This window comes from Microtus ochrogaster, unplaced genomic scaffold (assembly GCF_000317375.1).
Source record: "Microtus ochrogaster isolate Prairie Vole_2 unplaced genomic scaffold, MicOch1.0 UNK39, whole genome shotgun sequence".
Classification (NCBI taxonomy): Eukaryota; Metazoa; Chordata; class Mammalia; order Rodentia; family Cricetidae; genus Microtus; species Microtus ochrogaster.
Window position 1 is genome coordinate 3,190,150 of NW_004949137.1, and position 16,255 is coordinate 3,206,404.

Genomic DNA, 16,255 nt, shown 5'->3' on the forward strand with positions numbered 1-16,255 from the left:
GAAACTAGTTTATTACAAGAAAATGCTAAGTTCCTGTTGTTCAAGAGTTTGTACTTCATAAATTTGGCCAACACATATGAGTTAATATGCAACTTTAGAAATTTTTAAAACCAATGAAAATAAAAAAAAATAAAAAGGAAAGAAAAGATATGACTGCTTCTGGGAATGGTGGAAGAGACCGGTTATTGTAGATAACAAGAAGAGAATAGCCAGAGGCATGGACACCTGGTAGAACACAGAGGGGACTTGACCAAACTGAGCTATGATAGGTGGACAGTGGGAGGAAAGAAAAAACAAGTGAAAGGGCCAAGAAGCCAATGGTACAAAAAAGTGAAAATATATTGATGGAGGAAGGTCATTGGTTAATTAAATAAAGAAGCTGCTTGCCCTGATAGGTTAAAACATAGGTGGGAGGAGTAAACAGAACAGAATGCTGGGAGGAAGAGGAAGTGAGCTAAGACTCGACAGCTCTGCTCTCTGGAGCAGAGATACCTTGCTCCTGGCTCCCAGGCAGACACACGTGATGAAGCTCCGACCCAGGATGGACATAGGCTAGAAACTTCCCGGTAAGACCGGTGCTCACTAAGACCGGTGCTCACAGATTATTAGAAATGGGTTGATCAGGATATCAGAATTAGCCAGTAAGGGCTAGAGCTAATGGGCCAAGCAGTGTCTAAAAGAATACAGTGTCCGCGTAATTATTTCAGGTAAAGGTAGCCGGGTGGCGGGAAGCAGCCCGCTGCTCTTATTTCAACAATATATACATATTTTTATTATTTCCTCCCTCCAAACTCTTCTATATAACTACACATTTATGGCTTTCACTTTCAATCTTTGCTGTTGCAGAAATATATTTTGATATATACTAGTTTGGGAATACTTAAGTACAATGTCTTTTGGTAACAGCTACAGAATCACGTAGTAGAGTGGAATGCTCTTCAGTGAAGACAACTATTTTTCCACTCCCAGCATTTCTTTATTAACTCTAGGCCTTTCTGCATGGTTCAGTCCTGAGAGACACTCCCCTCTCTGTGTCAGCATGCCTATTGCTATTTTCCTTGTCAGCTCACATTTATGCATTGAGTTTGTGAGATGTATGGGTGTAAAAGACTTAAGTGCCCCCAACAAGTTGTCTCACCTTCTTAGTTTTCTTTACAATAATGCCTTTATTTGATCAATAACAATGGTTGATTTTAAGCAAAATAATCTTCACAATATTATTTGTGTGGAGTATGCATGTGTCATGACATACATTTTGAGGTGAATGTGTTTACACATATTTTGTACCCACATATGCTCATGTATTTTGTTTGTCTTTGGCATAATTCTATTATACACTCATAAAAAAACTATCTAGCCAGCTCCATATTCTTCATTTCCTTATTAGACAGTATCCACTGTTAATAACATATATACTACAATTTTATAACATTTTTTATTCAATATAATTTTTGAAATTTGTAAAATTTGAAATTTCAACTCAAAAGGAACTTTTCTGTTCTTCCCTGATATGGTATGTACTTCTCTAAATGTGTTGCTTTTATTGCCTGATGATTAACACTGTTTTGGTCAATAGGTTAGGTATATTGTAGTTAACTCTTTTGTTTTTTGTTTGTTTGTTTTTTGAGACAGGGTTTCTCTGTAGTTTTGGAGGCTGTCCTGGATCTAGCTCTTGTAGACCAGGCTGGCCTCAAACTTAAAGAGATCTCCCTGCCTCTGCCTCCCAAGTGTTGGATTAAAGGCATGCACCACCACCACCCTGCTCTTAGCTAACTTTTACATCTTAAATTAACCCATTTCTATTAATCTGTGTATCACCATGAGACTATGGCCTTCCTCTAAATTTTGGTATCCTTTTCCTTCAGCAGTCACATGTCATCTCCTTGACTCCAACTAATATATATATATATATAGATATATAGATAGATAGATAGATAGATAGATAGAGATAGATATAGATATAGATATAGATATATAGATATATAGATAGATATAGATATAGATATCTAGATATATATAGATATATAAATATAGATATATAGATATCTATATATAGATATAGATATATAGATATATATCTTTATTAGGATTTCCTGACTGGCTTTTTTTCTGCCCTGCTGTAGGTCAATAAATCTTTATTCATGAACTAATAAAAACAACACATATACAGAAGGACATCCCACATCACTCTCCATTCTATGAGCAGGAAATTTAAATTATATTTCCTTTCTAGATAATAACATTTTCTATTTACCTAAGGTTTTCAAATATTTTCTTCTCTGTCTCAGTCTCTAGTTGTCGTTGCTTATCATATCTCACAGGTGAATGTTATATTCAAGTTTATCTTGTCAATAAGGGGCTTTTCCTTTTAATGCTATATTGATGTCCATGAGTCTACATAACAATTTTTTTGTTTAAGTTTCTATTTATTAATTATGTATACAGCATTCTGTCTGCACACCAGACAATTTTAAAGTTTACAGATGAACTGTTCATTTCTTCACTTTTCTTCTCCCAAATATTATTTTAACAAGGCAAAACATCTTTTTATTTTCAGATATAATGACTGATCCATTGGAATTCATTCATAAGTCACCTTTTCTAGTTTTATCATGATTCCATTCTTTTACAACATCTGTATTCTCATGTTATATGAAAGATAAGGTGGCTTCAACCACTACCTTCAATACTTTCACATTGTGAGAACTCATTGTCCCTTGCTTTGTACTATGATAACTGGAGGGCATGTCTTCCTATAGAAGAGCTCCACTGTATGTCAATATGTAAGTATGTGTCCAGAAAACCATATAAAATCTTTCCATTTATTCTTGTTTAAACTCTCCACTAAATTAAGACTTTATTCTGAGAGAAAAAATGTAAATCCCAGTCTTTAGCTCATAAACTACCATGACTTGGACTGTACTATTTCCCTGAAATCCATGAACCATTCTATTTAGTATTGGTCCTTCTCTATACATATGAGGCAGTCCCCTGCTCTAACAGCTTATTTGCTCTAGCCACTACCAGTGTCAAATGAAGGGCACATACCCTACCAGTCCCCTGGATAATGTAAAGTTTGATACATTCACTGTTTTCTCTTCCCACTTCAGGAGTTCATTAAAACTGTCACATTCTAATGGGATTTCCCCTAAATATTCTGTTCACATCCTTCCTAATGTCATTGTCCACATTTCGTTGGTCTCTTTGTTTCTTCTTCCCACCACAAAAACTTAATACTTTTGAAAATAATGTATGAATTACTTAACAACTGTTTTTATCTTATTGCACTGCTAGTTTTATATCAGAAAGGGTTCTTAATTCAGCATTCATAAAATATAAATTGCAAAAAGTATGATTTATGATTAAATGACATAATCATAGAATTTAATAATTGTGTATTAAACTTTAAACACAAAATCATAAATCAAATTTCTGTGTATCTATTCTTTGCTTTCTTCTTTCATGTAAAGCATAGTAAGTCATTATCTTGGCTACAGTTATTTCTCCATGATTCTTATTCTCTGTCTCTACTGGTCTCTATCATTCTCTGATAACTTCTAGGCCAAAATTTCTAACAAACTCATTGTCTTTTAATACTTGTTGATGTTGATGTTCATGCATCATGTGTGTTCAGTGTATAAATCCATTTTCTTTTCTCCAGTTCAAGTCATGTATCATGTGCTACAAAAATCATACTTTTATTCTGGCCATCACCATACCTTTTTGTACACATTATTTTTCTGACTTTTGATCACTAGAATTTAATTAAAACATTTAAATATTAAAAATTTGCCATGCCAATACATCCCTCCTTTCTTCTTTATATTCATCACACATTTTCTTGTATCGTATCCTGAGAAATAGAACTCTAGGAAGAAAGCAAAGTAATATTTTTGCCCCTTAGTTATCTCACTAGTAAGTTTGGGTGAAAACATTCTTGTTGGATTCAACTATCCTATGTTGATGTGTGTATTAAGATATATTGGGAGGCAGAGGCAGGCAGATCTCTGGGAGTTCGAGGCCAGCCTGGTCTACAAGTTCCTGCACAGGCACCAAAGCTACAGAGAAACCCTGTCTCAAAAAAACCAAAAAAAAAGGATGTGTATACCTACTTGTCATGCATGATAAGTATATATACTAATACACAATATTTAATCATATATTATATGTAACATATAACAATATAGGTACATATAATATAGCAATATAAATACATATATACACACACATATATATATACATATATGCATAATTAAGGCCATCTTTATAAGCCAGTTTTTCTGTAACAATTATATGTGGCATATTTCACTTTATTTACAATATTGTGTTAGTTTCTTTAAATAAAATATTTTAAGATAATAGAATGAAACATTTTTAACTTGAGAATAAAAGGGTGACTAAGGAAAATGATCAAACAGTTATATCTGCCTGTCTTAAAATAAATTGTTTGGTTCATGATAATAATCTAAGGTTTTATAAAGTAAACTATCATAGGAGAGGCATAAAATATAGTGTTATATTCTATAGTATTTCCAAAAAGGAAAATAAAATTGCATAGAATATATGTACAGTTGTAATAAAATGAATATAACTAGAATTATTTACTTTATGTAATATAGAGTATGGCGCCTTATACTACCAATTAATATATATTTAGAAAATATAAAATATGCTGTTGCTCATTATTTGCTGAATTATTGTGATTTCTTATCTTACCTCACCAAATTCAGCATTTTCACAAACATAAGTCTCATAGTATTGATAGAACTCAGGAGCATGATCATTTATATTAAAAACTTGTACATACACAGGAATTGAAGAAATCTGTTGGACATTGTCTGCAAATTAAACATAAAGAATGGAATTAATTACATCTCTATTAAAAGTCATGCAATAAATTGGATTAGAGGCTGTCTGTATATTGATATATTTCCTTAAGGAAACCTAAGTATGGGAACTATGCATTTCATACACTTATCAGAAATCAATGCTCAGTTCTAGCACCACTTACTGTTTTCTTCTACAGGTTCTGGTTTTTGCCCTTGATAAGTGAAAGTAGATAAAAAAATGTTCTTTGATCACTGTGCTTCCACTCAGCAACTAGAAGATTTGTTTGTATCAGTCTAGTGAATTTTACTAAGAATAGAAATTTCTACTTTTGTAAATTTCTCTTATAGTCATACTGGCACTAGGATCCCACTCAGAATTAAGTTATTTCCTGAGGTCCTTAAATAACTAAAAATGCTTTATATGATCACAGTGAAACAACTCTCTGAAACACTAAAATTAAGCCATAACTGATAAAATGTACATTATAAAGAATGCTTCAAGCCATGTCCTTCTTAAATACCCAAAATTTGTTGTTCAGATGTAAAGTGAAAGTAAAGATTACAAACTGGAGGCTTGTCTTGCTGTTCAAGTTATGTTATTAAATAAATATTAGATAATTCCCATGATCAGAATAAATATAATAATATCATTATTATATGGCAAGGTATACAATTATTCTTTATAACAATACTTAATAAGTATATGTTTTGGAGTATTTTAATTGCATCCTGATATGGCTGAGACTAAAAATAAAGTTTACTTTAAATCAGAGGGAAGAGATAACTACTAGATGAACAAAATTAGCCATAGAAATTTTGTTAGACTGAGGATATACAGAGAGACTCTGGAAAGGGATTATAGGCAAGGGGTTCCTAGAAACAATATTTATTCTAGAGATAATCTACAACCTTCTGGAATAAGCAGAAGGTGTGACAAAGAGTGTCATTGAATAATTAATGAAGATAAAAAAGGGACAGACAAGGTAATAGTTTGACATAGGGAAATGTTTTAGTTAGCCTCTTGCATGCTATAATTTCAAATTTAGTTAATAAATTCCTATCAGCACTGGGGAGTCCCTAATCAGAATAATTTAAAAGAAAACTTAAAACTTTCTGTTGTTAAAAGCCATACTGGTCTAGATAATATAACAGTTTTATTAGATAAAACAAATTATTAAGGAAAGAATGGAAAAATTATTTGAGCAAGGTGTTATACATAATCAAAGATCAAAGCTAATAATACAAATAAATTGCATTGAAATTGATAGTTTAGTAGAAATAGTTTCAATTGTAAAAACAATATCATCAGTATCTTAGCAAAAATTTGGTCTCTTCAGGAGATAAATATTCTCTTTCTAGGGAGAGAAACTTTGTCTCAGGTAAAATAACATGCAAAAAGAATTGACTTTATAAGACTAGAAGAATAGGTAGGAAAATTAAGGACATAGGTTTCTTAAATAACAATAAATTTATGAAGACATGATTTGTAACATAAATGAAAAGCCCAAATTAACATTCCTTCAATCTGAGAAACAAACCATAAACTAATACGTACTTCTGAGAAAAATATTAAAAGGTATTATCAAGAAAAATGACTGGGCTGGAAAGATGGCTCAGAGGTTAAGAGCACTGTCTGCTCTTCCAGAGGTCCTGAGTTCAATTCCCAGCAACCACATGGTGGCTCACAACCATCTATGATAAAATATGGTGCCCTCTTCTGGTGTGCAGGCATACATGCAGGCAAAATGCTGTATACATAATAAATCTTTAAAAAAAAAGAAAGAAAAATGACCAACATTTCAGGTTGTATATAAACAGGGCAAAGTAGCTGCTGATTTTTCAAAGGTATCATTACCATTTAAAATGGCTAACTGAGAAGCCTGTCTGGTTGAGAAACAGCCTTTGACCACAGAAAAATTATAGAAATCATAACAGTTGAAACAGGAGCAGATAAATATTCAATATATTGAGGAATAGACTAGTTTCTTGACTAGTCTATTTGTCATTTCAAAAAATCTGGAAAATTGATAATGTTAACAGAACTAAGAACCACATAAATAAGGAGATTCAGAAAATGGTCTCCTTACATGTTGGAATTCCCTTGCAATCTTTATTACTTAAAGTATAATCTATTGTTTATTGACTTAGAACAATGTTTTTTTAACTTTACATGAACAGGTTATAGAAAAAAATTGACCTCAGAATGCCTACTTACAATAATTCCTAGCCTATTAAGAGGTATCATTGGAAAGTTCTTCTTAAAGAGATGTTAAGTAGGCCTAAGTTTTGTCATTATTTTGGACTATCATTGAAAATAATTTGCAAACAGTCTCTTCAATGTATAACCATATGGATGATTTCTTTCTAGAGATTAAACTCATATACCTTACATACATGATAGAAGAGTCAAAGAACTTTTAATTTATTGGGGATTACAAATTGCTTCTAGAAATAGAATTAAGAATTAATTATATGAACTACCTAGGAAATAAGATAGTTTTAAAAGGATTCAACCACAGAGAGTGCAAAGCTTGAGATATCTATTTTGAAGTATTAATGACTTTAAGATTTTCTGGGAAATATTAACTGGCTATTACCTGTAAATGTGTTAACTACTCAAGAATTAAGTAATTTATTTCAAACATTAAAATGAGAGAAGGGTCTAAATAGTCCAATAAAATCTCAGAAATGATTGACTTTGGTAGAAAATAAGCTACAGAATACACATCTTGATCCTTTGGATCTAGAGTTTGTTTGTATTCTGGTTAGTTTACCTTCTATACATTCCCCACAGAAATTCTTATGCACAGAGATGATAATATCTTTGAACAGTTATTTTTGTCATAAAAACATAGTAAGAATATCAAAAAGCTCTAAATAAATGCTTCCAAATTGATTCTGAAAGTCAAATAAAGACATCATCAATTGGCATAAATAGACTCAGCAGAAATTGTAGTGCCATTTACAAATGTTGAAATTGCCTTCAAGACAGAAAACAAATATTGTCACACAGCTTGCAGTAACTTCTTGTTAAATATTAGCAACAAGTATTACAGAATTAAAAGACTTATATCTATATAAAAATGTTTGGATTCTTCTTCACATACCATGAGGAACAATAATTGCTGGAACCCCCCACATTTCATATTGATGCAAAGAGTTCAGGAAAGATAGGTCATAAGTCAGGAAATTTAGGAAAAAGTGGCTCACAACTCTGATAAGTCTTTTCAAAAGAATTATATTTCATTCTCATGGTATTACTAGATTTTATCCAACCTCTTTTCTTAATATATATAATTGTTTTACATATTGAAACCACTAGAGTTATTCTGAAGTTGATTCAGAATTAATTTTACAATATATTCAGTTATATGAAATAATCAGAAATTAAAATTACCCCATTTATGTAACACTTATCAGATTCTATACAGGTTCAGTAGGCTGTCTAGTATAGCATAATGATGAAGTTGATCAGATATTTGTAGAAAATGTGCTTCTAGTCTCAGAATTTCCTAAGAAACATAATATTATTTTAAAATTATGTAGAAAAGATTTTTTAATCACTTAATAATAAGCCAAGGTAATGTGCTAATTGCAGTTTGTATTAACAAACCTGCAGGGAGTAACTTAAATTGTTCTAATAGAAATGACATTTGGTAAATAGATGTGTTTCATTTTATAGAGTTTGGAAAATTAAAATATATGCATCTTCCTGATGATTATCTTGAATATTACCATAGAATCTTCACCTTGCGACAGATGGAGATAGAAACAGAGACCCACTTTGGAGCATTGGACTGAGTTCCCCAGGTCCAGTTTAAGAGCAGAAGGAGGGAGAATATGAGCAAGGAAGTCAGGACCACAAAACGTTGGTCAACCCACTGAGACAATGTGTCTGATCTAATGGGAGTTCACCAAATCCAGCTGTACTGGGACTGAATGAGCATGGCATCATACTGGACTCTCTGAATGTGGCTGACAATTGGGGAAGACTGAGAAGCCAATGATAATGGCACTGGGATTTGTTTCTACTTCATGTACTGGCTTTTTGGGATTCTAGTATATTTGGTTGCATGTCTTCCTAGGCCTGGATGAAGAGGGGGAGACCTTGGACTTCCCACAGGGCAGGGTACCCTGCCCTCTTTTAGGACTGGGGAAGGAGGAAAGAAGGGTAAGTGGGAGAGTTGGAGGGAAATGTGAGGAGGGGAGGAAGTAGAAATTTTGAATGGTTTTATTAATAAAGTAATAAAAATCTAATTCTGTTATTATAGAATTATGAGTAGTTATGGCCAACATGGGGATACTTGTACAAACTAAAACTGACAATGTTCCAGCATATGAATCTAGTAAAATGAAACAGTCTTTTTGCATATTTCACTATAAAATATGTTTCAGGTATACTACACAATTCACTTGATAAGAATTTATATAAAGATCTAATCATAATTTAAAATATGATTAATAAACAGAAAATTATAATAATTTTCTCCAGAGATAGAATGCACAATGTTTTACTACCTTTAATTATTATATGAGAAAGGAATGACAACTGAGGAGAGACATTGGATAGTAGGGAAAAAAATTGCCAAATTAAATCACCATGTATACTTTAAACTTGTATTGATTTCACAATGAAGAGCTTGATATGTGTTACATTGAGAAAGAGGGATTGATTTGTTTCTATGGGAAAAGAAAAGCTATGAATACAAGCAGAACTGATAAAGATTAGAGTAAAATAGGAGAGACCATCTGTTTAGGAGAGGTGATAGTTCATCAAACCACCTGGCCATTTACTCTAAATGTATAAAACTAACAAACGTCTTCCATTTAATCAGATATAACCTGCCAAAATTGGAAACTCCCCATAATTAGGATTGAAGTGTGGTTTGTTTCTGTCTTACTAAGAGAATAAAAGAATCCAAATAAGTAATCTGAGAATGACTGGACAAATGAGACATCTGTAGACAAAGGATGAATCATCCAGAGAAAATGTTCCAAGAAACTGGAGTTGGCCTAATGATATATCACATTTCTAAAAGGATAAAATTTTATACATCTTCCCAAATGTTTGTTTCTGCTGTTCTCTAAATATAAAATAAATTATCTTTCTGTAATTTCAAGCTAAGAATTAAAGCTTGATTTGAAGTTCAGTTGTGTCTCTCTCCTTCAATAAATGGAAACATGATTATTGATGGAAAGTTCAAAATCTCTATCTCATGTAAGAAGAGTCAGCTGGAATTGGACAAGATCAAAAGCAAAACAAAGATTCTATTCTATTGACCCAATCTCATAATCTTGAATTTATTTTGACTCCTTAAAACCTGTCTTAAAATGTGATGTAGGAGGGTCATCTGTCTATGTGTTACTTTCATTGGTTAATAAAGAAACTATTTTGGCTTTTTGATAGGGCAGAATTTAGATAGGTGGAGTAGACAGAACAGAATGCTGGGAAGAAGGGAAGTGAGGCAGATGCCATAATTCTCTAACCTGAGATGGTTGTAGGTTAGGATCTTAATCAGTAAGCCACCGCCTCGTGGTGCTACACACATTAAGAGAAATGGGTTAACCAAGATGTGAGAATTAACCAGTCAGAGGCTAGAGCTAATGGGCCAGGAAGTGTTTAAATGAATACAGTTTCCATGTAATTATTCTGGGGCTAAGCTAGCCATGTGGCAGCTGGGTGGCATGAAAAGCAGGCCTGATCTCCTCATCACTACAAAGATGTAAAAATTTCAAAATTTATAACTTGTATATTTAAACTCTCTTTTGAAATATTAATGGTCATACAGAGTAGTAACTAATTCTAGAAATAGGCTTTATCTGACTTCAGGTACATAATTTTATGCTTGAGTCTGAATTAGATAGCTCAGAATTAAACTTGCATATCAAGGATGTATTTAATAGATTTTAGTGTTCTAACTTCTCTGAGATCTGCTGCATATTACACTCAAAATGTTAATATCATTAACCTGAAAATGTCATTCAAAGATCATGTTCAGACTGCAACTGCTCAAGAAAATGTGAAGACAATTGTCTGAGATGGTTCAGCTTTTTAGACTACTCCAGCCAGTATTTCAGATAAGCCCTGCACTTTCCCATCACACAGAAACGAGGGATCACCTATGTCTCCAAGGAATTGACCATTAACTCAAATTAGGGTCTCCTTAAGAAATTTTCATGCTCAGACAACAGGAAATAATTATAAAAAGATGACATTCACATTTTCAAGAAGTGGAAAGATTGTTTTTTTTAAAATAATCTACTGACCTGTAGATTATAGATAATTATTATGGTTTGGGGGTTGTTTAAAAGTTGTCATTGGTCATATCAGTAAGAAAACTTTCAGAGGAGATTAGACTCAGGGAACTCATTCTGAAAAGAAATAGGGGAATATAGTGATGAAAGGGTAAATGGGTAGATTATTAATCTGTATTCAAACTAATAAAGCAATGGCTAGTCTTGAATATTTTATATTGGTATGGACTTTTGTATATAATAAAAAATTGGTTATACTGTATACAGTATATTTGCTTCTACTCTCATTTTTGGTATTTTATATGCTGATACAAATTTTAGTTTATTTTATACTGTAAATAGGTTTACATATGCTTCTACTTTTATTTATGGTATTTTTGTAATAATAAAAATTTTTGCTTATTTTTGTTTTAATATACTCTATATATGTTTCTACTCTTGTTTAAAGCATTGTATATATGCAGCTCATTTTAAAATGTCAAGTAAAATTTTAGTCCTTAAAGGCTCTTCTCACACAGTTTAAGTTGATTAAAAAAATGTATGTTAGTAGTTAGCCATCTATGATAATCAAATCTGTGGCCATTTTACACTTGCTTTTAAATCCAAATATAGTTATATTTCAATAGACATATGGTTTGGAAGAATGAGAGCATTTAGAAGGGCTTAAATTTTCTCAGTCATTTTGAATAGAAAAAGGAGACATTAGAATCATTGGTTGCTTCTCCACTATTTCACTATAAACCAGGTTCTTATTATCTGATTTCTGAGTTTTTATTGATAAAGAATAGATAGTAAATATTTCAAATGTATAAATTTTGAATTAATTAATTTAATGGGCAGTGGCTTACAAATTAATGATTTATATTAATGTTGATTATAGTTTACTAAACTTACTTTTACATAACCACACAGAAACTGTATTAATTAAATCACTAAAATTTAGTTTTACATTGATCTAATCCTTAAATGAAAAAAAGACATAAAAAACAATTTGACTAGCTCTTTCCCCTCATTATCAACAATCCTTAGATGAAAAAATTATTAAAAGTACTAGTTCAATAATCTAGTATATTTTTATGAAATATGTTTTTGTTAGTTTTATTCTCTCTTAATTTATAAAGATTAGAGCATTTTGAGACTTCAAATATTGATTATAGGGTCAGTTACATTGTTTAGTAGATACATAATCAATCCACTGTGTTTGAAGACCTGATATCTCTCTTTGGACCTCACTTAGTAGTAAGAAAGAATCAACACCCTCAAGTTACCTTTGACCTCCAAATACACAATATATGAGTACATATGCACCCACACTTACTTATACATGTACCACAAATAAACAAACATACATAAAATACACTCTACACTTTTTAAAGTTTCTTCTAATCATTTATTTTTAGCACATTTGTTGGAAGAAGGCAAATTGTTTATTTTATTCTCCTCAGGTGTGAAAAAAGCTTGAAATAATTTACTTCTAGAGTTTTGACAAATTTCAATCTTTACAACCTGAAAATTATTTCACAGAGAAATTTTTTTCAATTTTTAATTTTTCTCTTTAGCTTAGTTACGTTATTTTTCACAAGAGCTATTCAGGCTGTTGTAGGAAGTCTTACAGCCAGTGGTTACCCACACACTGGAGCATGGCCTCTTATATTCTATATGCCAATGTAGAGCATGCATCTGGGGTCTTTTCCAGATATGGGATTTTGTTTCTGATCTCGATTTTAGCAGAGGATTCTGATTTGTGAGTCTACCCCTAAATAAATAACCATCTATTTCTCAATTCTGAGCTAGTGTGGGATTTCTTTTAAGTTTCCTTCATTTGGCACCCACGTGGATCTGGACTTCATGCTTAAATGAGTGGAGAGACTAATGGACTAATGGCCTAGTTAGTCCACGGTCCAGACTGTATCCCAACCCTGCCCACTTGGCTTTCTTTTACCTAAGCTATTTTTTGTAGAACCCCCACAAGAGCAGAGTTTATTGTTTGTGGCAACTTGTAAATTTCCCAAGCATATGTATGATTGCTGCATTCCCTGGCATGGTTCCTTGCCAAGTGGTGACTTGTGCAGCTCCAGATTTCTGCTCCCTGCCCATGAGTTCTGGTTTTCTTGCTCCGTGTATGGAATTAATTTAATTGCTTTTAATTTGTCAAGCAAGGTATGTTTCTTAGTATTTAACCAATACAAAGGTGGAAAACTAAAGTGGCTCAGAAATGAAAGCAGCATAGGACCAATCCTGTTGACATCAGTTGCATTGCTTCTAGTCACAACTCTGCAACCACAACATCTATTGGACAATAGGATTACAGTTTTCCAGATCACACAACAGGTAATTAATAAATCAATATGGCAGACTACATTAACTTTTAGTAACTTTTTTGCCAATACTATGGAATGTACTGTGCAAGGCTTATTTATTGGGGATTGGGACTCAGTTTTCTTCTTGATATTCTACCATTAAGAAATAATATGGCACTTTTAGGAATCATACACTCTTTACAGACTAATAATGAACAGCTAGTCGACAGAATTAATACCATTAAAATGATAACATTAATATGACAGAAATATTAAATCCATATCTAAGGGTAATAAGTTATCTAAAAATATTCATGCTGTTGATTTTGACAATCAAAATTTGATAAAAAGTTATGATAAGTTAGCAGATAGAGTATCTCTCCAATATGACAATCTGCATGCTATTCAAGTGATGTCCAAGGAAAGGTTATCTTTAAAAGTGAAATTTAATCTCTTAGAATCACATGTGCAGAATGAGGACAAGAGGCTTGCTGCCTCAATGAAATTTTTACAGATATATATAGGCCAGGAGACTCAGGCTTTACAGAAGACAATAGTGTAAAGATTTGAAATAACTGAGGAAATTATTGGAGCTGATGAACAGGGAAAGACGGCACAAGTTCAGGATTCAACATCAGCAGTAGCTGCCAGAGATGACTTACCCAAGGTTTTAGTTTTTTTCCCTGTAACCTACTCTGACAAAGCATCAAGTTCTACAGGCCCAAAAAGATCCAAAGAAGGTAGATGGATACCTATACAAATGAATGGTCTAAAAGAAATTAAGCATGCTGTTGTAACTTATGGTTTGCATTCCCCCAAGTCAAAAGTGGCCCAGTCATTCGCAGTAACTATGGAGGCTATGTCTAACCACAAAAATTAAAAAAAAAAAAAACAAAAAAACCCAGAGCTCTGTAAAAGACCTTATTGTTATAGATGATGGCATAAACATGGAGGATAAGTAAAAAATTTCAATAGGAAACAGGAAACATATTCTGGCAGACTTCTATAAATGATTAAAACTAAAACTAAGAGTGTATATAAATGGCATTGTAATTGTAGGTTTGTTGGACACAGGTGCAAATGTGAGTGTCATTACTCGAGAATCTTGGCATCCAAATTGATCTCTTCAAGAGGCCTATGTTTAATTACTAGAAATGGAACCATATCTCAAACTAAACAAATTATAAAATGGGTTGACTTTATTGGGCCAGAAGGTTAAAGTGGAAATCTGATGCCATATGTGGCTAATGTTCCAGTAAATTTATGGGGTTTTGACCTTCTGCAGCAATAGAATACCCAGATTAACATTCCTGCAGTCACAGGAACTCATAATTCTGGAAAGGATATTATAAGTTACTATCCATAAAGGTCACCAGTCATTCAAGCTGTATATGAAAATAAAGCAACTAGTAAGCCTTTAAAGGTATAAACAGCCCTACATTTAAAATGGTTAACTGAGAAGCTGTGAAACCATATTTTATACAAGATATTTGCAGCCAGGCTCTCTGGCCATGCTTAATTTCCAAGGCAGCTGCATTCCTGTCAAACAAGCTAACCACTTGACAAAGTCTGAAGATGTATGGCTCCTTCTCTTTTGTTATTATGTAGATCACCTGGGGAAAAGTGTTGATTCCAAAGCTGGTGACTTAAGATGTAGGTGTTTTTGGTAGTACTATGGTCCCCCAGGAAGAAAATATTAATGAGTATCCACCTTGGTTTTCCTGGGGGATAAAAGGTGTTTTGAATAATAAATGCAGGTAGATTTTCAGGAATGGATGAAGCCTGAGAAGCCCTTCCGAGATTGCCATGTGAACTGTGTCTTATTATTTCCTGTGCCTCTGTACTGGTCTAGTTAGGGGAAAATAGTTTCTATCTTGGGGTCACAGACCCTGACATAATGATGCCCAATATGAGGCTGACCACTGAACCCTGAGAAAAAAGCAGAGAAAGGAACAGAAGGTCTGAGGAAAACATGAGGTTGATCTGCAAACCACAAAAACAAGAAAGAAGTGACCAGATGTGAGGAAGTCGTGAGAAAAAAAATCAGTGGATATGTGAGTAATATGCTATTAGATACCAAAATGGGACGGTAATATCAGGAGTAAAATTTGTAAATATAAAAATATGGGACAAGGAAAAAAAACAATCAAGTGACTATGCAGTTGATTAAAGATATATTAAAAGACAGAAGAGAAAGAGTACAGCAGCATCAGATACAAGAATTTTTTAAAATTTATAGAGGAAATATGCCCTCAGTTTTTCCAGCATAGGACCTTAGACAAAACCATATGGAAAGAAGTGGAAATGAGAATCCAACAACATTATTGTAATTATGAACCAGAAAGCATCCCTGAAGATATTCCTTATTTCTGGATGCTAATACAGGAAAGGTTGGACTTAAATCCTGACCAACAGGACATAGTTCCATCCACACCATCTGAGGAGTTGCTAGATACTCTTTTAGAACAGAACAGTTACAACAGGTCAGAGAGTAATGATTCAGGCCATGAAAGGGAGTCTTCATCTCTCTCACTAGCAAACAGCAGTGCTGAGAGACAGAGACACAAGGACAGGATTCAGAAAGAAAGAAAAGGGTTGAGAATGATGGTAACCTTGCTATTGCACAGATTAGGAACTATGCAGATACAAGACTCTTGTCAGAGGAATGATAGTCTTCCAATAGCAATGGCAGGCTTAGATCCACAGACAGTTCAGAGTATACTAAAAGTGAAGCAGAAACAAACTATAGAAATGATCCCTGATATAGGCATCCTCCTGAATATTAACCTTCATCAGGCGATGAAAGGAGACAGAGACGCACATTGGAACACCGGACAGAAATCTCAAGGTCCAAATCAGGAGCAGAAGGAG

General features: G+C 33.1%; 1 protein-coding gene across 2 annotated transcripts in view; it reads right to left on the reverse strand.

Annotated features, from left to right (window-relative positions):
- Positions 1-16,255, reverse strand: part of Cdh19 (cadherin 19) — a 104,097-nt gene that overhangs the window by 19,854 nt on the left and 67,988 nt on the right. For both annotated transcript variants that reach the window (XM_026790046.1, XM_005368742.3), the window contains one exon: positions 4,717-4,838. In XM_026790046.1, coding sequence (XP_026645847.1) covers positions 4,717-4,838 — 122 coding nt within the window. The remainder of the gene's footprint in view (positions 1-4,716; positions 4,839-16,255) is intronic.